We start from the raw sequence: 21,891 nt of genomic DNA, 5'->3' as shown, positions 1-21,891 counted from the left end.
CATTGTTCTGGACAGTTTCACCCAGAGGTGTGAAAAGCGACCAGGGTCAACTCCAATTGGTCACTCTGGCCCCATGACCTGTGAGGTCACCGGGCCTATATAAGACCAAGATCTCCTTCTCTTCACTCTCTTTCTCTTCTCTTTTCCCTTTTCCTCGGATTGGTTACATAATTGGGCTTAATAGTTATACTAGACTAAGCAAGACTGTTAATTTGATTCTGTGTGGTGTTTATAAGTTTGATATATGTGGTGATTAGGGATGGGAATCGAGAACCGGTTCTTGTTTAGAACCGGTTCCCAGTGAACCAATTCCTTGGAATCGTTAGCGAAATTCTTTAACGATTCTGCTAACGGTTCCCTGTGCCGTTGCGCATGCGCGAACTTTTTCATTCAGACGGCAGCAAACATGTCAACCAGGCAGAAGCGATCTAAAGTCTGGTTGTATTTCACACGACAAAATGACAGCAACGCCACTTGCAACGCGTGCAAAAGGGCTATTTCGTCGAAGGGAGGAAATACCACCAATATGATGAAGCATTTGAACACGCATGGAAGGAAGTTACAGGTGTGTCATGTGTTTGATGCTTGCATCAGCGCAGCTAACGATAGCGCTGCATCTCTTTCTATCCAAGGTTGTAACAAATCGCCCTGATCAGACCCCAGGGAAAAGTTACTACGCATTCAATTTTAAGGACACGGGCGAACCCGACCCGCTGTGTTCGTTGCACGCTGCCTGAACAAGTTAACATAAACGAAAAATCACTAATTGGACCGATAACCTTGTTATCGGTCTTACCAAACATTAACTAAATATATATATAAACGAAAAAAAACACTCAAACAGGTTGCTTATAATATCCTGTATTCACACAAAACACAAATCAAACCCCACATACCCCCGTGTCCGCAAACATTGGCGGACCCATGAACATAAACAAGCTATTTACACACACTCAAACATCAATATTTTCCCACCCCAAGTCCATACATAATCCCCAAACAAACGTCCAAAACAAAATATCTGCAGGTGTGGCGAGGTGAGTGTCGCAAACAAATCAAAGTCCACGCTTTCTCACCCCCTTCCAGTGCCCAGAAAAATGTTCAGTCCACGATATAATCCCTTGCAAAACTCCCAGGCAATAATCCCGTTCCAGAGAAAAATCCTTGCAAGTTGTAAATGATATCCAGTTCCTCGAACCTCTGGCCGCACCGCCAGCCCGCAGCTCCAAAAAAAACACCCCTTGTCGGGACGTCACTTCCCCATATTTAACACATTTCCTTTACAAAAACCCCTTATATACATAATCACACAAATAATAAACAATCACACAAATAATAAACAAATACATACATAGATCCATTTCCTCATTCCTATAGTTTTAAGGTGTCTGACCCATGACATATGTAACTTTTTCGTTCCATAAAGTGCACTGCGGTGACCTTTACAAGGTAAGCTCCTCAAACTTGTGTGAAGCAATTTGCCTTTATTGTGCGTAGTCGATCGAGTTATCTTCTGTCCCGTCGTTTGAAGCATACATTTTAGCTCCGGCATTGGTCTCCCATTATCAGTGATGGGCAGTAGCGACGCGACAGCGTCGCTCGGCGGCAACCCGGAGTAGCTCGGCGGCTACTGCGGCTTCGCTCGGCAGTAACGTCGCAGTAGCTCGGCGGCAACTGCGTCGTCGCTCGGCGTAAATAAACCCGTTTGTGCTCTTTTTTCCCCCCCCTTGCCCAAAAAGAATCGATAAGAGAATCGATAAGGAATCGAATCGAAAAGCAGGAATCGATAAGGAATCGAATCGATAAGCAGGAATCGATAAGGAATCGGAATCGTTAAAATCTTATCAATACTCATCCCTAGTGGTGATATTGTGTTTATATTGTGAAAGTTGATGTTTGCTAGGCTCTTCACAGGCTCTCTCTCTGTGACTCTTTCAGTCTCTGATTAACATTTACACAGACACACGCATATCTCTACACCTACTTATCTCCTCCCCCACTTCAGAAGAAGAAGAAGGGGGGCTGTTCACTTTAGTGGGCCAAACCACCATTTTGAAAGCATGCTAAGGAAGGTGTGAACTTTGGTCAGCCATTTTGGGAAGAACTCTAATTTACATAGTCACACACACACTTACATACTCATCTTTGTTTAGCTAGTATGTTTGTTAGTAATTTGTGTTTTTATACTTTATTATATCCATAATAAATGTTTTTCTTTCACAAATGCTCTTTCATTAATGTTGCATAAGTACATTTTGTCAACCTCTACACTGTCAAGAACTCCATAACCTTCACTGTTCATTATATAATCTTGAATAGTAAATATTGAGATTTCTAATTGAACTAGATCTAAATGAGACTGATCTTAATCAATAAATTGGCAAACCTTTCCTTTCTGTGAAGGGTGGTGCCCCAAGATAACTTTAACCAACTAAAGTTATGATTTAATATTAATATTTTAATTATTAATGTTTTATATTTTATTTTGATAACCACATTTATTGAAGGCCGAAAGGCACACCATCTTACAGTATCACTTTTAACATATTATTGCACAACACTGTTTCCACCAGCAGGTGTCACAAGATCATCAGGAAGTTTCCATGAGGCCTCTTTAAGTTTAGGGCTGAAAACAGGAAGTGCTGATGTGAAACATTACAGAAATAAAGATGGTCCACGCTGCCATCTTGTGTTAAACAGGGTCACACAGGCACTCGATCAATCAGGAGTCAGTCTCAGCTGTCAATGATGTGAATCAATCAATCTTTTTATATCATTCAAACCAAGCTGATCAGACACATGAGCACTGGAACTGGCCGGTGATACTGAAGCAGACAGACTTTGACTGCTGCTGATGTTTCCACAGTGATGAACTAAAGATCACTTCTTCTTCTTCTGTGCATGTAAAAGAGTTTTCCAGCCCTGACCTAATTAAAAAGTTCTTTCCCATGATTTAACAGAGCTCAGATTTTTGCAGGTTTAGGCCTGAACACATGAATCTGTTTCTTCCACTGAAGGTTTCAGAATAAACTTTCCATCAGAGGAACACGGATGAAGATCTTCATCTTTTTGTCGTCTTCGTCTTGGGCTTCGTCTTGGGCTTCGTCTTGGGCTTCGTCTTGGGCTTCGTCTTGGGCTTCGTCTTGGGCTTTGGCTTTGGCTTCGTCTCTGACTTCGTCTTCGTCTTCGTCTCCGTCTTCGGCTTCGGCTTCGGCTTTGGCTTCGTCTCCGTCTTCGTCTTTGTCTTTGGCTTCGTCTCCGTCTTCGTCTTCGTCTTCGTCTTCGTCTTTGGCTTTGGCTTTGGCTTCGTCTCCGTCTTCGTCTTCATCTTCGGCTTCGTCACCGTCTCCGTCTCCGTCTCCGTCTCCGTCTCCGTCTTCGTCTTCGTCTTCGTCTTCGTCTTCGTCTTCGTCATCGTCTTCGTCTTCGGCTTCGTCTCCGTCTTCGTCTTCGTCTTCGTCTTCGTCATCGTCTTCGTCTTCGGCTTTTGCTTCGTCTTCGGCTTTGGCAGCTTCGTCTTCGTCATCGTCTTCGGCTTTTGCTTCGTCTTCGGCAGCTTCGTCTTCGTCATCGTTTTCGTCTTCAACTTTTGCTTCGTCTTCGTCTTCGGCTTTGGCTGTGGCGGCCGGAGTCTTAATAGCCCTCTCCCTGTTACAGCCCACAACCCGGGTAAAACCCAGCACCGCCGGGGAGAAGGTGTAAGGAGCCCGGTGAATCCCAGGCCACACACATACATCCTCCTCCTCATGATGGTGGTGGTGCTGGCCCCCTTCTGCTTCAAGTGTCGCAGCTTCTTCGTCTTCGTCTTCGTCTTTGGCGGCTTTGGCAGCTTCGTCTTCGTCTTCGTCTTCGTCTTCGTCATCGTCTTCGTCATCGTCTTCGTCTTCGGCTTTTGCTTCGTCTTCGTCTTCGGCTTTGGCAGCTTCGTCTTCGTCTTCGTCTTCGTCATCGTCTTCGGCTTTTGCTTCGTCTTCGTCTTCGGCTTTGGCAGCTTCGTCTTCGTCATCGTCTTCGGCTTTTGCTTCGTCTTCGTCTTCGGCTTTGGCAGCTTCGTCTTCGTCTTCGTCATCGTCTTCGGCTTTTGCTTCGTCTTCGTCTTCGGCTTTGGCAGCTTCGTCTTCGTCTTCGTCATCGTCTTCGGCTTTTGCTTCGTCTTCGTCTTCGTCATCGTCTTCGGCTTTTGCTTCGTCTTCGTCTTCGACAGCTTCGTCTTCGTCTTCGTTTTCGTCTTCAACTTTTGCTTCGTCTTCGGCTTTGGCAGCTTCGTCTTCGTCTTCGTCATCGTCTTCGGCTTTTGCTTCGTCTTCGTCTTCGTCATCGTCTTCGGCTTTTGCTTCGTCTTCGTCTTCGACAGCTTCGTCTTCGTCTTCGTTTTCGTCTTCAACTTTTGCTTCGTCTTCGGCTTTGGCAGCTTCGTCTTCGTCTTCGTCTTCGTCTTCGTCATCGTCTTCGGCTTTTGCTTCGTCTTCGTCTTCGTCATCGTCTTCGGCTTTTGCTTCGTCTTCGTCTTCGACAGCTTCGTCTTCGTCTTCGTTTTCGTCTTCAACTTTTGCTTCGTCTTCGTCTTCGGCTTTGGCTGCGGCGGCCGGAGTCTTATTAGCCCTCTCCCTGTTACAGCCCACAACCCGGGTAAAACCCAGCACCGCCGGGGAGAAGGTGTAAGGAGCCCGGTGAATCCCGGTGCCTCCCGGTGTGATGCTGCCGGGCCACACACACACATCCTCCTCCTCCTCCTCCTCATGATGGTGGTGGTGCTGGCCCCCTTCTGCTTCAAGTGTCGCAGCGTCTTCGTCTTCGTCTTCGTCTTCGGCTTTTGCTTCGTCTTCGTCTTCGTCTTCGTCTTCGTCTTCGTCTTCGTCTTCGGCGGCTTTGGCAGCTTCGTCTTCGTCTTCGTCTTCGTCTTCGTCTTCGTCTTCGTCTTCGTCTTCGTCTTCGATGGTGTCAGTGATTCTGCAGAGATAAATGGTATTATTATAATTATTATGATAATATTATATATCACAACATGTACAGATATGTCACTTTCACCGAACCTACTGATGACAGTGTTCAATATCCTTGTGTGATGACCCCCCCCCCCGCAAAATAACATCAAATGACAGCTTCTTCATTCAAACTAAAATCATCTGTTCTGCTGCCTCTCAAACTCTGTTTCCTTCAACCAGCAGGTGTCACCAGATCCTCAGGAAGTTGATGCTGATACTGAAGCAGACAGACTTTAACTGCTGATGATGTTTCCACGGTGATGAACTAAAGATCACTTCTTCTTCTGTGCATATAAAAGAGTTTTCCAGCCCTGACTTAATTAAAATGTTTTTCCCCATGATTTGAAATGATTAACATTAAATCAAACCTAATAAAACAGGTCCATGATTTAACAGAGCTCAGATTTTTGCAGGTTTAGGCCTGAACACATGAATCTGTTTCTTCCACTGAAGGTTTCAGAACAAACTTTCCATCAGACGAACACGGATGAAGATCTTCATCTTTTACCGCTGGCTGTAAAACAAATGGCCCCTCGGGGAAAATGCAGATATCCTTCCTTCCTTCCAGAGATATTTACAGTAAAACCAGATTTGTAGGAGAAACAAATTAAGTGTTCATGTACCTGAGTGTCCGACAGTGAACAGTGTGTGAGTCCTGATGAGAACTTTTAGGGAACGGCCCTTATCTATTCACTTTGATTTCGTGACGCAGCCGGTTGTCGGGTCCGATTGGTTCAGGTGTGGGGAACATCCAGGCCAGTTGAACTTGTTTTGTAACATATTACAAATGGATGATTCCTGCGTCATTAAAATGAATCTTCAGTGTTTGAATGGAACTCATCACCTGCATGTGAGATTCAGTGCAGGCGTGAAAAAGTTCTGTGTCGCTAGTCTGTGTGTGGCTCGTGTAAAAAAGTAATAATTGAATAATAATAATTACTATTATTTTATTATTATTACACAACGGCTTGGTTGAATTTCCTATTGTGAAGCTTTCTTTAAATCTTTGAAAAATGTTTAAATGTGAAAAGGGGGCCAACCCAAATTTCTGATTGCCCCCCCCAATCTGAGCAGTCAAGGTGAATGTTTCTGTCTTCGTGTCTCTCGGAGCTTTTTATCACTGAATAAGTGTTTTTTAATCATATTTTATTACCTCAGTTGGAACATTTCACTTCCTGTCAACAACCACATGTGACTTCAAACATCTTCATATGAAAGAGATGAACTCATTCAAACGGAAACTCACCTTATCTTCAGTGTGTGTGTGTGTGTGTGTGTGTGTGTGTGTGTGTGTGTGTGTGACTCATGCCAATGTTACTAAACTTTATTTGTCTGTCCTGCTGTTTCACTTTCGCTCTGACTGGTTTTGCTCTGAACTTCTTTCACCTGCTCTTCATGTTATTTCTCGACCCTCTGAACCCAGAGGATCGACTGAGAAGAAAAGAGGAAGCAGCTGGTTCTTAAGATCGAATACTTTTACTGATTAAAACGCACAATTTAAAATGTAGCTATATCATCATGTTGACTCCACAGACCTGTGTCCTCGTCCTCGTCCTCGTCCTCGTCCTCCTCGTCCTCCTCCTCCTCCTCCTCCTCCTCCTCCTCCTCCTTGTCTTCCTCCTCCTCCTCCTCCTTGTCCTCCTCCTCCTCCTTCTCTTCCTCGCCGTCCTCGTCGTCCTCGTCGTCCTCGTCTTCCCAGTCCTCCCCGTCCTCGTCGTCCTCGTCGTCCTCGTCGTCCTCGTCGTCCTCGTCGTCCTCGTCGTCCTCGTCTTCCCAGTCCTCCCCGTCCTCGTCGTCCTCGTCGTCCTCGTCGTCCTCGTCGTCCTCGTCGTCCTCGCCGTCCTCGCCGTCCTCGTCTTCCCAGTCCTCCCCGTCCTCGTCGTCCTCGTCGTCCTCGTCGTCCTCGTCCTCCCCGTCCTCCCCGTCCTCCCCGTCCTCGTCGTCCTCGTCGTCCTCGTCGTCCTCGTCGTCCTCGTCGTCCTCGTCGTCCTCGTCTTCCACGTCTTTCCAGTCCTCCTCGTCGTCCTCGTCGTCCTCGTCGTCCTCGTCGTCCTCGTCGTCCTCGTCTTCCACGTCTTTCCAGTCCTCCTCGTCGTCCTCGTCGTCCTCGTCGTCCTCGTCGTCCACGTCGTCCTCGTCGTCCACGTCTTCCCAGTCGTCCTCGTTGGCTTCGGCGGCTTTGGCAGCTTCGTCTTCGGCTTTGGCTGCGGCGGCCGGAGTCTTATTAGCCCTCTCCATGTTGGTGTCAGTGATTCTGCAGAGATTAATGGTATTATTATAATTATTATGATAATATTATATATCACAACATGTACGGATATGTCACTTTCACAGATATCCTTCCTTCCTTCCAGAGATATTTACAGTAAAACCAGATTTGTAGGAGAAACAAACTAAGTGTTCACGTACCTGAGTGTCCGACAGTGTACAGTGTGTGAGTCCTGATGAGGACAGATAGAGAGCAGCCCTTATTTATTCACTTTGATTTCGTGACGCAGCCGGTTGTCGGGTCCGACTGGTTCACATCAAAAGGAAGGTGTGGGGAACATCCAGGCCAGTTGAACTTGTTTTGTAACATATTACAATTGGATGATTCCTGCGTCATTAAAAGTAATCTTCAGTGTTTGAATGGAACTCATCACCTGCATGTGAGATTCAGTGCAGGCGTGAAAAAGTTCTGTGTCGCTAGTGTTGGGGAAGGCCCAGTGATCTGACTTAGAACAAAGAGTCGTAAACGAGGCCTACACGCAAGGCTGAGACCAGCTCTAGAGTGTCCTGGGGGTCGACACCCCAACCCCCCCCAGCAGGTCCTGGAGGGGAAGATGTTGCAAGCAGCTCTCCTTCAGGGACCCCCACTGGGATCCTGAAACGCCCACTGAGGTCGACTCCCCGCCCACTAAGGTCGGAATCCTGACATTCTCATTGGCTGAGAGCCAACTGAACCCTATGACCACTTCCTGAGGAAGCAGGAAGTCCTCAGGTGGTATAAAGCAAGGGACCTCACAGAAATCTCTCTCTTCTACTCCGATGCTGACGTTGTACTAGACCCCCCCCGGGGGTCTTCCTAATTAACCCAGCAATCTAATGGAGGCGAAAAGACGTTTATTTTAACTCATTCCAGTATTCTTCTTTTATCTCAGTCGAAGTTTTATTTTGAAAGGACATTTCGCTGTTTTAACTTGAAAAGACCAAACATGAATCTCACTCGCGAGACGAGTGAGACACGGACTTTACTTTTATTCTTTCTCCGTACGATCTACAACGGCTACAAGCAACCGCACGTTCCTGTGAGGCAGCACGATCTCCGCTGCTACCGAAGAAGACGAAGCCTCATCCCGCCACGGAGCACGACGGATCCGCTCCGGCCCAGCTGCGGTGCTCACGGGAGCCCGCCTGAGAGACTTCAAGCTATTCACTGAACTTCCGGGATATTCGCGCCAATGCGCATGCACCCCATGAAACCATGGTTACAGTAAGAGAGGCTTATGTTGTCTGGGCAGATGTTAGTTTAATACGTAGCGTATTGTTTTAATACTTGAGTGTATTTGTTTTATAGGAGACCGCTGAGTCTCCAGTGTTTTAGTGGCGACGCGCCGGCCACTTCCGGTTTCCGGTTTGACGGCAATGTTTTGTGTTATAGTGAATAGGGCCGCGAGGAGCGCTTCCGGACGCACTGTTAACGTCTGTGTTAGTCTGCAGTGAGTTTATCGATCAGAACCTCAGCCCACAACGTCCGCTTGGGGCTGAGTGGTTAAATCACTGTGAACTTATCTACGGCGTATTTTCAAGAGCTTTGTTCTCTCTCTCTCTCTCTCTCTCTCTCCTTCTAAACCGACCTATACACCCGTTCCGATCTGTATTTAGAATACAGTTCATGTCACATAGTTAAATCTATACTTAGAGAGGCTGAACACATCTGGAAACCATTCGGCCCCCAAAGCCAAGCAGAGATAAGAATTCTCTTTGGCTGAAATTTCCTTTGTGTAATTCATCTGGCGACCACCATTGTGAGTTCAGGCCACATGGTCATTAACATGTTCTCCATTTTGGATAACGTTAAGTTAAACCACCATCTTGAGTCTATTATTGCCACGCCTTCTCTCTCTCTCTCCTCCCATTCTGGATCTAACTTCCAAAGCGGCCATTTTGAGAGTTTTAAGCTAATGACTCCTTGAGTCATTGTCTGCCTCCATCTTAGATGTGACGTCACGACGTTACTGCGTCATCGCCACGCCCCCTTCTTTCTTTCTCTCTCTCTCTCTCTCTCTCACACACACACACACACACACACCCACACACACACACACACACACACACACACACACACACACACACACACACACACACTTTGATAGACACAGACAGATGCACACACACACACAGATACACATAGATGAATACATGTGTTTTCTAAATTGTGATAAATGCTGCTGCTGTTGTGATCTTTGAAATATGGGAGTTTGTTAAGATGATGAATCATTAAATAACACTAACTTTATTTCACACACACACACATAGACACATACACACAGAGAGACACTTTGACACAGACACACACACACATAGAGACAGACATACATAGGTAGACCGCCGGTTTTACATGTATTTTCTGAATTGTGATAAGTGCTGCTGCTGTGTTTATCTTTGAAATATCGGAGCTTGTTAAAATGATGAATCATTGAATAACATTAACTATATTTCCCCTTTCTTTAATAAATGCTTTTGTAATTAAAGTATCTGTAGTCTGTGATTATTTGTGCATATGTGTGTGAATACAGCTGGATTACGATAGCCTGTGCTTGAACTCGAAAACCCTTCATTGTTTATTAAATAATCATTAATATTAACTATTGAGATTATTGATTTAACATTTATCATATGAGACTGATATTTATAGCTTGATTCGTTGGTCCCTGTAACCAGGGTGGTGCCCCGCTACGATAAGCAGATATTACAGATTGTATCATTCTTAATTGATAATTTTATTGTTTTCATTAATTATTTAACTATTCTTAATGGATAACCTTATCATTTCTAATTGATTATTTTACTATTCTTAAGTGATAGCCATATCATTTTTAATTATTTTTAATAAATAATTTTTATTATTTTAATAATCATATTTCATGATTATTAATAATTAGCCAACGTCAAGTCTACTCCTTTTGCACAACAACGTGAAAGCTGTCCTCAGTCTCCAAACGTTCTCCACAGACACCGCAGACGTCCCTGGGGTGGACGTCCATGTGGTTCACCAAGGAGACGCTGGCGTGGAAGTGTTTCCCGCAGACTTTACAGCAGATCCGGGATCTTGTTTTTTTCTCCGGATGCAGTTTCAGAGCCATTTGTAAACGAGGGCCCTTCTTCTTCTTCCATTTGCTCGTGCCGTCACTGCCGCTGTCGTCACCATGAACAGGGAAATAAGGCAGAAAGCTCAGAGTCACGTGTGATGGGTTCGTCTCCCAGGACGACACAAGAGCAACAGACGCTGAACACATCCACTAAATAACAGTTTTTACACCAGAGATCAGAAGAAACACTTTGTACCATGACGGGAAAGTGTGTTTAAAGTATTATTACATCAGAACATGTCTGATAGAGATGAAGGAGCAGCAGTGGACGAGATGTCTCCTGGTTCCTGAGCTGAAGCTGTGAGGAGCCTCTTCTCAGCTGCTCTCATGTGGAAGCAGCTCCTTGTGTCTCCTGGTTCCTGATGCTGTGAGGAGCCTCTTCTCAGCTGCTCTCATGTGGAAGCAGCTCCTTGTGTCTCCTGGTTCCTGAAGCTGTGAGGAGCCTCTTCTCAGCTGCTCTCATGTGGAAGCAGCTCCTTGTGTCTCCTGGTTCCTGAAGCTGTGAGGAGCCTCTTCTCAGCTGCTTTCATGTGGAAGCAGCTCCTTGTGTCTCCTGGTTCCTGAAGCTGTGAGGAGCCTCTTCTCAGCTGCTTTCATGTGGAAGCAGCTCCTTGTGTCTCCTGGTTCCTGAAGCTGTGAGGAGCCTCTTCTCAGCTGCTCTCATGTGGAAGCCGCTCCTTGTGTCTCCTGGTTCCTGATGCTGATGCTGTGAGGAGCCTCTTCTCAGCTGCTCTCATGTGGAAGCAGCTCCTTGTGTCTCCTGGTTACTGAAGCTGTGAGGAGCCTCTTCTCAGCTGCTCTCATGTGGAAGCAGCTCCTTGTGTCTCCTGGTTCCTGAAGCTCTGAGGAGCCTCTTCTCAGCTGCTCTCGTGTGGAAGCAGCTCCTTGTGTCTCCTGGTTCCTGAAGCTGTGAGGAGCCTCTTCTCAGCTGCTCTCATGTGGAAGCAGCTCCTTGTGTCTCCTGGTTCCTGAAGCTGTGAGGAACCTCTTCTCAGCTGCTCTCACGTGGAAGCAGCTCCTTGTGTCTCCTGGTTCCTGAGCTGAAGCTGTGAGGAGCCTCTTCTCAGCTGCTCTCATGTGGACGCAGCTCCTTGTGTCTCCTGGTTCCTGATGCTGAAGCTCTGAGGAGCCTCTTCTCAGCTGCTCTCATGTGGAAGCAGCTCCTTGTGTCTCCTGGTTCCTGAGCTGAAGCTGTGAGGAGCCTCTTCTCAGCTGCTCTCATGTGGAAGCAGCTCCTTTTGTCTCCTGGTTCCTGAAGCTGTGAGGAGCCTCTTCTCAGCTGCTCTCATGTGGAAGCAGCTCCTTGTGTCTCCTGGTTCCTGATGCTGAAGCTGTCAGGAGCCTCTTCTCAGCTGATCTCATGTGGAAGCAGCTCCTTGTGTCTCCTGGTTCCTGAAGCTGTGAGGAGCCTCTTTTCAGCTGCTCTGATGTGGAAGCAGCTCCTTGTGTCTCCTGGTTCCTGAAGCTGTGAGGAGCCTCTTCTCAGCTGCTCTCATGTGGAAGCAGCTCCTTGTGTCTCCTGGTTCCTGAGCTGATGCTGTGAGGAGCCTCTTCTCAGCTGCTCTCATGTGGAAGCAGCTCCTTGTGTCTCCTGGTTCCTGAAGCTGTGAGGAGCCTCTTCTCAGCTGCTCTCATGTGGAAGCAGCTCCTTGTGTCTCCTGGTTCTTGAGCTGAAGCTGTGACTCTTCTTAGCTGCTCTCATGTGGAAGCAGCTCCTCGTTCTCTTGGTTCCTGAAGCTGTGAGGAGCCTCCTCTCAGCTGCTCTCATGTGGAAGCAGCTCCTCGTTCTCTTGGTTCCTGAAGCTGTGAGGAGCCTCTTCTCAGCTGCTCTCATGTGGAAGCAGCTCCTTGTGTCTCCTGGTTCCTGAAGCTCTGAGGAGCCTCTTCTCAGCTGCTCTCATGTGGAAGCAGCTCCTTGTGTCTCCTGGTTCCTGAAGCTCTGAGGAGCCTCTTCTCAGCTGCTCTCATGTGGAAGCAGCTCCTTGTTCTCTTGGACACTTTCTCAGGGGTCAGCACAGCCGCAGTGCAATGGCTGAGCCTCGCCCTGGGTGAACCACCTTCTTGATCATGGTGTCTCCCCTGCCAGGTAAGTATGAGTTGTCCAGGTCCCAGACAGGGGGCGTGTCTCACACACACACCATCATGACTGACAGTGCTGACTCTCACTACGTTCACTGAAGCACCGGCTGCAGGGGGCGGGGCCTCAGCAGCAGCTCCACTCACACGATCCTGTTCAGTACAACACCGGACACACATTATTTACTCTCTATCTGATGAACCGTGCACACATCTCCCATCATGCAGTGCGGTATTTACATATGAGAGGCTGAACTAAAACAGTCTGTTTTATCTTATTTAACTTCTAAAAACAGCTCAGCTGTCAGTTCAAGTGAATCAGAGATGAATGAAACTGAAACAAATGAAGTTTTATCCACATCTGAAATTCAGGAAAAAACTTAAAGCACATTTTCTCCTCTGAATAGGACCACTTCCGGTTTCTTTGTTTACATGTAGTGAGTGACCGACATCCTGACTGCTGCCACCTGCTGTCCTGGAGTGGGAACTACACTCTGTTCAACATGTTTATCTTTGTTTCTGTGTGTAACTGACGGTAGAAATAAAAGGGGGGGGGGGGGGGGGGGGTATTATACGTGTTGAAAGTGAGGCAAACAAGCCATCGCATGCTGAGGAACTGTGTTAAACTGAAATTCTTACCTGAGGATGTGATGGTGACGCAGTCAAGGTGAATTTTGTGTCCGTCCTGCATCAAATGTCTAAATTATATGTTAGACAAACCAACAAGGCACGTGTTGATCCCTGCAAAGCCCAACATGATACATAAAGCAGCTATTGCAGAGTGTGTCTGTGTAATTTTATCAAATATCACTAACAGCAGGGTGAAGCCCTCCACACTGCTGACCCTGAGCTAGTGGGTTGTACCCTGGCTGGACAGAGTAGAGACGTCCACAACAAACCACCAGGGGTCAGAGGTGACCGGGCCGGAGGCAGGCTCAATGTCCGGCTCACATGATGGTATGTGTACTTCCTCTGGTTACTGGAGAGAGAGAGAGAGAAAAAATGTAATTACTAATACCACTCTGTAAAAAGTACTATCTTTTCTACAAGTAAAAGAGTCAGGAAATCTATGTTAAACATTAAATGTAAAAATACTCAATTATGCAGAAAAATGCACCCTGATATTTATACTATTAGTCATGCATTTAAACAAATCTTTATTGAGATGGGGCTCATTTTTAACAGTTTTGTTTGGGACTGCAATTAGTTATTATTTTCCCAATTAATTTATCAGCTGGACATGTCATCTGCTGATTGACTGCAGTATGTTACGGAGGTTTCAGGTCTGTATTTACATTAAACATGATTACTGAAATATATATATGTAACAAGGAGGGGAAAATCTACTCACAGCCTATTAACACATGATCACATACAAGTGATTGTACAGGAGTCACATGACTTGTATCAGTACGTATATACTAATATACGTATTTGATATTAAACTGATAAGAACAGATTTTTATTCCTTTTTTTCTTTTGAAAGTTGGAGCGTAAATGGCTCGACAAAACATTACTTTACATTACTTTAACATTCATGAATCCTTTTTTGCACTCCTCTCATCCGATCCACTGTTTGCCTTCTGACTGCATACTTTGTTGTACTAGGTTTCATTCCCGTCTATGTTCTGTTCATAGCAGGATAACGTTGACTTTGACCTTTGTTTTCAAAATGTTTCTTTAATCTCAGTGGAGCAGAAACCTCAAAGTGAAACTGAATGTTATTGTAGGACGTGCAGTCACACACTCCAGGTGTATTCTGGGACACAGCCTAAACGCTCAGGAAAACAGGTTTTGTTGCGTAAACGTTGATCATCATCATTGTCTTATGCTTGGTCCACACCCTTCTCTCCACCTCTGTCATTTCACATCCTTCTCTCCACCTCTGTCCTGTCACATCCTTCTCTCCACCTCTGTTCTGTCACATCCTTCTCTCCCCCTGTCCTTTCACATCCTTCTCTCCACCTCTGTCCTTTCACATCCTTCTCTCCACCTCTGTCCTTTCACATCCTTCTCTCCACCTGTGTCCTTTCACATCCTTCTCTCCACCTCTGTTCTGTCACATCCTTCTCTCCCCATGCCCTCAGAATAAAAACTTCAGAATGACCTGAGGTACAACTGCGTACATGTTTAAAGATCGAGTTCATATTTCTTAGAACCTAAATTCACTAAGTCTGAGTTACAGATTGAGTTAATAATAATGACGAAGCACTGACTTTGAGTAGAACAAAGAAAATGATGAAGAATCAATCAATTAATCAATCAATCAACCTTTATTCACAGACTGTTGTTAATTCACAGTTTTATTTGATAAATTATATGTTTGACGAGTGTTAACGTGCTGCTTCAAAAAATACAGTCAATCAACTACACAACAAGTCGATTATTCACAAACACAAGTGAAAGCTGTTGTGACGTTGAGACGTGTGTTCAGTTCATTAATGGCTGCTCTGCTCCTGAGGTGAATACAAACAAATCAGGATTTAGTGTCTGTGAGCTGACGTCATCTCCTGGTCTCACAGAACTCTTTAAACCTCCTTCAGGGGGAAGGTCGAAATGAGGAGGACATGCTAAGACAGAACAGACGAGGAGGAGAGGAGGTGAGGAGGAGGAGAGGAGGTGAGGAGGAGAGGAGGAGAGGAGCTGAGGAGGAATGAAGGAGAGGAGCTGAGGAGGTGAGAAGGAGAGGAGGTGAGGAGGAGAAGAGGAGAGGAGGAGAGGAGGAGAGGAGGAGAGGAGGAGAGGAGGTGAGGAGGAGAGGACGAGAGGAGGTGAGGAGGTGAGGAAGAGGAGAGGAGGTGAGGAGGAGAGGAAGAGAGGAGGTGAGGAGGTGAGGAGGAGAAGAGGAGAGGAGGTGAGGAGGAGAGGACGAGAGGAGGTGAGGAGGTGAGGAGGAGAGAAGGAGAAGAGGAGAGGAGGAGAGAAGGAGAGGAGCTGAGGAGGAGAGGAGGTGAGGAGGAGAAGAGGAGAGGAGGAGAGGAGGAGAGGAGGAGAGGAGGAGGAGAGGAGGAGAGGAGGTGAGGAGGAGAGAAGGAGAGGAGGAGAGGAGGAGAGGAGGAGAAGAGGAGAGGAGGAGAGGAGCTGAGGAGGAGGTCAGTGTCTCCCAGGTCAACAGGATGGAAGCAGCTGTGGGCTTCATCATGTCCTGTCTATAATCATAACTAATTAATGGCTCATATACAGTATTTCCAGATTCCTGTCTCTTTTAGGAAATGTTATGATATTAAAAACTTGATATCAATATTCCACATGAAACTTTTACACTGGTGTTTTAGTTCTTGTATGGGTTTGTGGGTCGGGTTCATTAGGGAAAGCTGGGATTCTGTGGCTGGTTCCGTCTGGTACGAATCTTCTCCAACAGTGGACTCAGGTTCCACGGGTTCCCTGAAAGTGTAAATGGAAACTCATTAGTGACATTTTACCAGTAAGAGACTGTGTTTGTGTGTGTGTGTGTGTGTGTGTGTGTGTGTGTGTGTGTGTGTGTGTGTGTGTGTGTGTGTGTGTGTGTGTGTGTGTGTGTGTGTGTGTGACCCACGAGGTGTCGGGTTGTGAGGCTGCGACTGCATCATGTCATTTCCTGGGTCTTCCTCATGGATCCCACCGAGATGCGACCTCCACTGTCTCCAGTTCATTTCCTCCACCCTGAAGTGGAAGAAGACTCGATTCACGTGAAACTGTAGAAACACTTCACATGATTAAATCTTCATAAACTGATATTTAAGGATTTAAAGGGTCAGTTCACCAAATGTACAAAAAACATTGTTGTTCCTTGTTTACTCTTGACACCACAGCACAATGGAGGTGATTAGGATTTATTTTTGAATTGCAAAACATTGGAAACTGTGGATTCTTTTAATTCAGCAGGACGACACTTTTAGTCACTTATTAATCCTTTATTTTTAAGGATTTAGTTATTTCTCACCTCTGGACATGTTCACTTCTGGTTTACCTGAAAAATTGGCGACTCTCGTCCTTCTGGCCTCTCGGACAAACCGTCTTGGACGCTCCGGAGAACAGTTTGCTCCTCAGGGCCCTCGGCACAGTTCGCTCCATGTCCAGAATGGTAAACGCTCTCTGAGGACGTGCCACAGAATGTGACAGATTTACACAAACATAGAACAAACATGATATATGCTGTGTTGTCTGTTTGCATTTGGCTTCAGTACAGGCAACCTCATTTTCTGTGTTGGCTCCATCATAGGATTATCCTGGGTTTGAGAGATCAACATGTGAACAGAAGATTGGAAGTGAAAGTAGTTTCCCACCTGCAGGTTCCAGATGTTTTCACTTTCTTTGGAGATTCTCTCCACTGTGTTTCCCATCAGTGCTATGAGCATGTTGAGCAGCAGGATGTAAGTCAGGACAATGTACGAGATGAGCAGGATGTAGAAAACTTCTTTATACTGGACGTGGTCGGTGAACTCCAGATCTCCCATTCCTATAGTGAACTTGAACAGTTCCAGTGTTGTAAAGCGGATGTCGTTGTAACTCGGCTTTTTGCACGTAAACGTCTCGACGTCGAAAGTCCTTCCACCAGGCACTGAATCGTTTTTATGAGCAGTGTCTTCCATGAGAGAAACGATGGCTGTGGATGAGGAGAAAATTCAAATCAGGCGTCTTGACCTTGAAAAATGTTCATAGCCAAATAACTTTTGAATAACTTTTAGAACTTTACCTGCAGAAAATCCAAATAGCAAGACTCCATAGACACATAGAAAGTGTAAGATGTCTCCAAGAATCATCTTAAGAGAGAAGCAGGTTTTAGATGGATATATTCAGTCACACTCCTTGGTTTGACCTGAGCTTCTCCATTCTTTGTTTCTGGTAAGCAACAGCAACATGTCACCACTGGTAACTACGTATCTAAAACTAACTTCATTCTTACCCTTTGCATCATGACATTGTATATCCCCATCTGTTTGGAGCCTCTTGAGTAGTAAAGGACGTTGATCCAGGCCAGAGCCAGCGAGAGCACGAGCAGTCCCACATATTCCTTCCGCCCACAGAGGTACACGATCGCACAGATGAGAAGAAGAATCGCCTGCAGGAAGCTGAGGGAAGACCATCACATCAACAGGGAATACTCACTGTACTGTACTGTATTATACTGTACTGTACTGTACTGTGCTATACTCACAACAGAATGTCAGAGAATCCATCTGTGTAAAGAGCCCTGAAGTTTGGAGGGTTCTTCCTGAAAATGATTATCTATGAATTTAGAAGTGAAAAAATAATGATAAGTTTTAAATTAATTTAGACTCTTTGTGTGAACTGCACCAGATCCGACTTCCTTACCGCTTTAAAGAGAAACCACACGGCTCCGAGGACACTGAAGATCTCCCCGGTGCAGCGGAGGCCGTCGGCCAGGACGTTCTCGATGGGAAACGGCGGCTGCAGGTTGAAACGGTTAAATTCTCACTTGTTTAGGCTGAAATACAATTTGTACTGTTTGGAGATGGAAGCTTTTGGTTCAGTCTCACCTGTCCGACCTTTCTGTTGTAGGCCACGGTGGTGAAGATGCTCACGTAGATCAGATACACCAAGAAATTCATCAAGAATAGTTTAGAAGCGAATCTGTCCCATTTGTCCTGCAGGAGACTGCGGAGAGGTTCGATCTGGAGCATCTCAGGACGGTTCTGAGGTCACAGGGCAGTTTCACATTAAAAGTGTGGTGTATTTTAGCTAGATAACTCTTTTGAACATGGTCATAAACCACAATGACATGTTACCATCTTCAGTGTTGATTCTCAAACTCTCACACTCGTTAAACACTATCCCAGATGGTATTGAATGTATGCGTTAACTCTCTCCCCCAGAGAATACATTCGACCTGTACAATGAAGACGCCTTACACTACAAGATACTAAACATGCCCTTATCTAGGCTGAAGACCCTGTTGTGTGATGTAATGTTATCTCTAGGTTTGGGGTCCCACCTCCAACCTATAAAACTTCTTGCACTGCAGGGAGACTTCAGACTTCACCATTTGGCTGTGTGATTTCTCCGAGTCTCTAGAGCTCGTCCTGACCTGTACTACTTTGTTTATTAAACATCATTTTACTTGTAAGTACTGGGTCCGCGGTCTCCTCCCTTCATCATCAACTTCTACAACAACACGGCGACCTCTCGGCCGACAAGAATATACGTCAAAAGCACAGCAGTATTCCACATGTCTCGTGAGAAATTGAATGAAAGTGTGCTTCTGCAACCCAAATTTATACATATGTGTTGTATGGATTTATCAGAGTCTTCTTCTCTTTTGCACCTGACAAAATTCCTCTTTTATTATCAAATAATTTATCACATCCTTAGCCATCTTTCTCCTCGACTTTTCACTTCGATCCACGTCCCATCTACTAACATAGAGGAGGCTTTTTTATGACCTACACTGCAGCCAGCCAGTAGTGGGCGATAGGGAAGCCGGGTGTCGTACATCTTTTCATGAACATACCAGAATATAACGTGGTGTTATAGACCTTCATGTAAATTTCATTATGGGTTAAGCTGAGTTTCTAACCGGAATTTCACTCCCAAAGACGACGATCTCCAGCACGGAGTTGCCTTCGCTGGTGTCGATGGAGGTCATGTCGTAGAGCGAGGAGTGAACCGGCCCGTAGACCCACTCTGTCAACTTCCTGCACAGCGGCCTCATCTCCTCATCCTCAAACTCCCGCTGCAGAATGTGTCTGAACAGCTGGAGATCAGAGAGGAGATCATTACTTTGTGTTTCCTGATATGCAGGTTCTCATGCTTTGCACACGTTTGACAGATTTCCTTTGGTCAGGTATGAACAAGGTGAAAATCTGAAATCACACTGACCCCGATCTTTCCCAGCTTGGCCGCTAACTTCAGAGACGTCAACCCCTGATTGTTCTCAATCGCCTCCAGCCTCACTGTTTCTGTTTTCTCCAGCTTGTTGTGCTGGACGAGGATGTCGTCGTACATCCTCGCGACCATGTCTGTGTTTTCTGTGGTGTTGTCCGCTATGACCACCAAGGTGTGGAAGACCGTGTTTCCCTGGGAGTCCCTGTCGGCCAGGTCGGCTCTTCTGAACGGGTTCTCCATGAGGAAGGACACCATGTTGGGCTGGTTGGTGCAGGCCGCCAGCGACAGTGGAAGTTCTCCTGTTGGAAACAGACGAAGGTGAGTGTAGTGATTACGGTCGTAAACAGCTGGGATAGACAATGTATATGGGACGTATAGACCCACCAAAATAAAATCCCAGTCCTGCTTTGCGCTGGAAGAACCTCCCGTTGGCTTTGGCCTGCACGTCTGCTCCTTTCTGGACGAGCAGCTTCACGTGGTCGAAGCTTCTTCTCTCGATGGCGACGTGCAGCGGCGACTGACCTGTGACACGTGGTTGGTTGTTACAGGCTGTCCCTTGTTGACTGAAGAATTTTGTGCACAAACTCATGACAGATGTGATGTGAGCGGATTCGTACGGCCCATTTTCACAAAGCACAATTTGTCTAATAGATCTAAGCAAGGTTCAAAATCCTCTGTGCTTAACCCTCAACAAGAGTCAAACTACCAAACACAAACTATTACCAGGAGAAAACCACAGAAACCTCAGAGAGAGAAACACGTGAGGGATCAGGACGGACACAACAGACGCTTTGTGTTATCGTGTCCACGTGTTCACAGAATCTTCATGTACAGGTTTCAAGGAGTTTTTAATCAAAATCAAAATTCATTAAAAGTAGCTGTATTGAGTAATTGTTTACACTACAAGCATTAATGTGTCCAAATACTGAGAGTTGTTACAGCCTTTAGTTTGACAGACTCTCGATCTTCGGTCACTTACCTTTGTAGCAAAGATCTTTGTAAGACGCGTTGACTAGATTTTCTAAATCGTCAGTTTTCTCTGCTACGTCAAGCAAAACATCAACTGTGTCATTTTTTCCATCTTTTAGGTTCAGCAAAGCTTTCAGGAGCGCCGTCTTCCCATTGGTTTCATCTGAAGGATACAAACATGATGAGATACATTAAAATACACGCAAACTGCACACGCTCATAGATATCGGTTCCCAACACAATCTGGATTTTTTTCATCAAGATCAACAAGTTAATCTGTGAGAAATCAGCGGAAGTATTGAAAAAAGCTTTTTCTTACAATTTAAAGGAAAGAAAATCCAACATTTCGTTGTTTCTTTCTTTCCTCAAAACATCAAACGCAGACGAACACATGAGCTAATAAATGTGCACGTGATATTTCTTTGGACAGTTTGTAAAGTTTTAACTCACATTTCATTTGAAAGTTTCACCCACATAAGACCATCCTCTTGTCTGAAGTAATATTCTAATTATAAGCAATTGTAGAATAAACATTATTATATTATTATTATTGTTTCATTGCATGTGCTACACAGAAGATCCATAATCGTCTCTATCCACTGATTCACAGCCACAAACGCACAGAGACCACAGTGCACAAATATATCTGAGGACACGTCTGCACTGATTCAACAGCTGCAGGACATGTTGAACCTCTTGTTCCTACTTGCCTGTGTATTCTGGGCTCGTGAGTCGTAGATCATGAAGTCGCAGGTAGTCGATTAGGCCGTGGAGCTGAGCTGTGTCCCCCTGAGATGCTGCTTCAAACACTCGCTCCCTGGTGAACGCTCGGCTGCAGAAGTTGTCAACACTGGATCTAACAAGTCAAGATTTCCGAGAATTCAGACACAAAACGTTGTAGTTTTTCTTTTTTGAAGAAATTCTACTTTCTTGATTCTTGTTGTTCTGGGTTTATACCCTCGAGGTTGATGCACTTATTGTAAGTCAGCTAAATGTAATGTAATGTAATGTAAAACCCTGTTTTACAAAGAGTGAAAGGTGATGTAAACACAGGAGAGAATGATCCAGCTTGTGATCAGAGAAAAACCTGCTTGTTTACCTCGACACACGTAACCTGAAACTCACCAGTCCCTAAATGCTGAAATGCAATTTTAACCCAGCAGCACAGAAACCGTGTGGATTCCTGTGCTGATGACTCCAGCAGTTAGTCTGCACCCTTTCATAACTGAAGTGTTTCAAATCAAACAGCAGCTCCTCCTCTGCAGGACCTGTTACCTAGACGTTAAAACGTTGGAGTCCATAGGAGTAATCTCTATGTTGTCTTTTCTCATGAGCCAGTCCAGACTGCTCCCCTCCTTCTCCTCCTCCTCCTCCTCCTCCTCCCCTTGGTCTTTGTTTGGCTCCTCTCCGTCCAGTGTCCGTCCACCTTCCATCGTGTGAGTGTGACTGGCTTTGCTTCAGGTATGAGGAGCTGCTGCTGCTCAGGTGTAGAGTTGCAACGCTCAGGAGGAGGTGGTGATGGGGTTTGTTACCATGGTGGTGCTCCTCCCTCTCTCCAGGGGAACGCCTGCTGCTCACCTGAGCTCACTGCTGTGGTTGTGGGAGCAAAGACGACACAGAGATCAAACAACCACCGGAGGATCGTTTTACTGAGGAATCATACACGGATCTGACACATGACACCG

General features: G+C 45.7%; 2 protein-coding genes and 1 pseudogene across 2 annotated transcripts; 1 reads left to right on the top strand and 2 right to left on the bottom strand.

The window, feature by feature from the left end:
• The first annotated feature begins 3,749 nt into the window (after positions 1–3,749).
• On the top strand, positions 3,750–5,229 carry LOC133003032 (ATP synthase subunit a-like). Its single transcript, XM_061072619.1, has 2 exons — positions 3,750–4,690; positions 5,169–5,229. The coding sequence occupies exons 1-2, from the start codon at positions 3,750–3,752 to the stop codon at positions 5,227–5,229; spliced, it is 1,002 nt and encodes a 333-aa protein (XP_060928602.1).
• A 7,075-nt stretch (positions 5,230–12,304) lies between these two features.
• On the bottom strand, positions 12,305–12,430 carry LOC133004041 (U1 spliceosomal RNA; annotated as a pseudogene).
• A 3,286-nt stretch (positions 12,431–15,716) lies between these two features.
• LOC133003031 (transient receptor potential cation channel subfamily V member 1-like) lies at positions 15,717–21,639 on the bottom strand. Its single transcript, XM_061072618.1, has 15 exons — positions 21,482–21,639; positions 20,917–21,062; positions 20,217–20,369; positions 19,622–19,759; positions 19,232–19,536; positions 18,930–19,106; positions 17,893–18,048; positions 17,708–17,803; positions 17,550–17,620; positions 17,298–17,463; positions 17,088–17,154; positions 16,678–16,997; positions 16,362–16,486; positions 15,948–16,054; positions 15,717–15,796 (listed from the first exon to the last, which is right to left on the bottom strand). Exons 1-15 carry the CDS (start codon positions 21,637–21,639, stop codon positions 15,717–15,719), a joined length of 2,265 nt encoding a protein of 754 aa, XP_060928601.1.
• Between the last annotated feature and the right edge of the window lie 252 nt (positions 21,640–21,891).

The sequence above is a fragment of the Limanda limanda genome, chromosome 6 (genome assembly GCF_963576545.1).
Source record: "Limanda limanda chromosome 6, fLimLim1.1, whole genome shotgun sequence".
Lineage (NCBI taxonomy): Eukaryota > Metazoa > Chordata > Actinopteri > Pleuronectiformes > Pleuronectidae > Limanda > Limanda limanda.
Note: the sequence above shows the minus strand (reverse complement) of the source record. Positions and strands in the feature narration are given on the sequence as shown.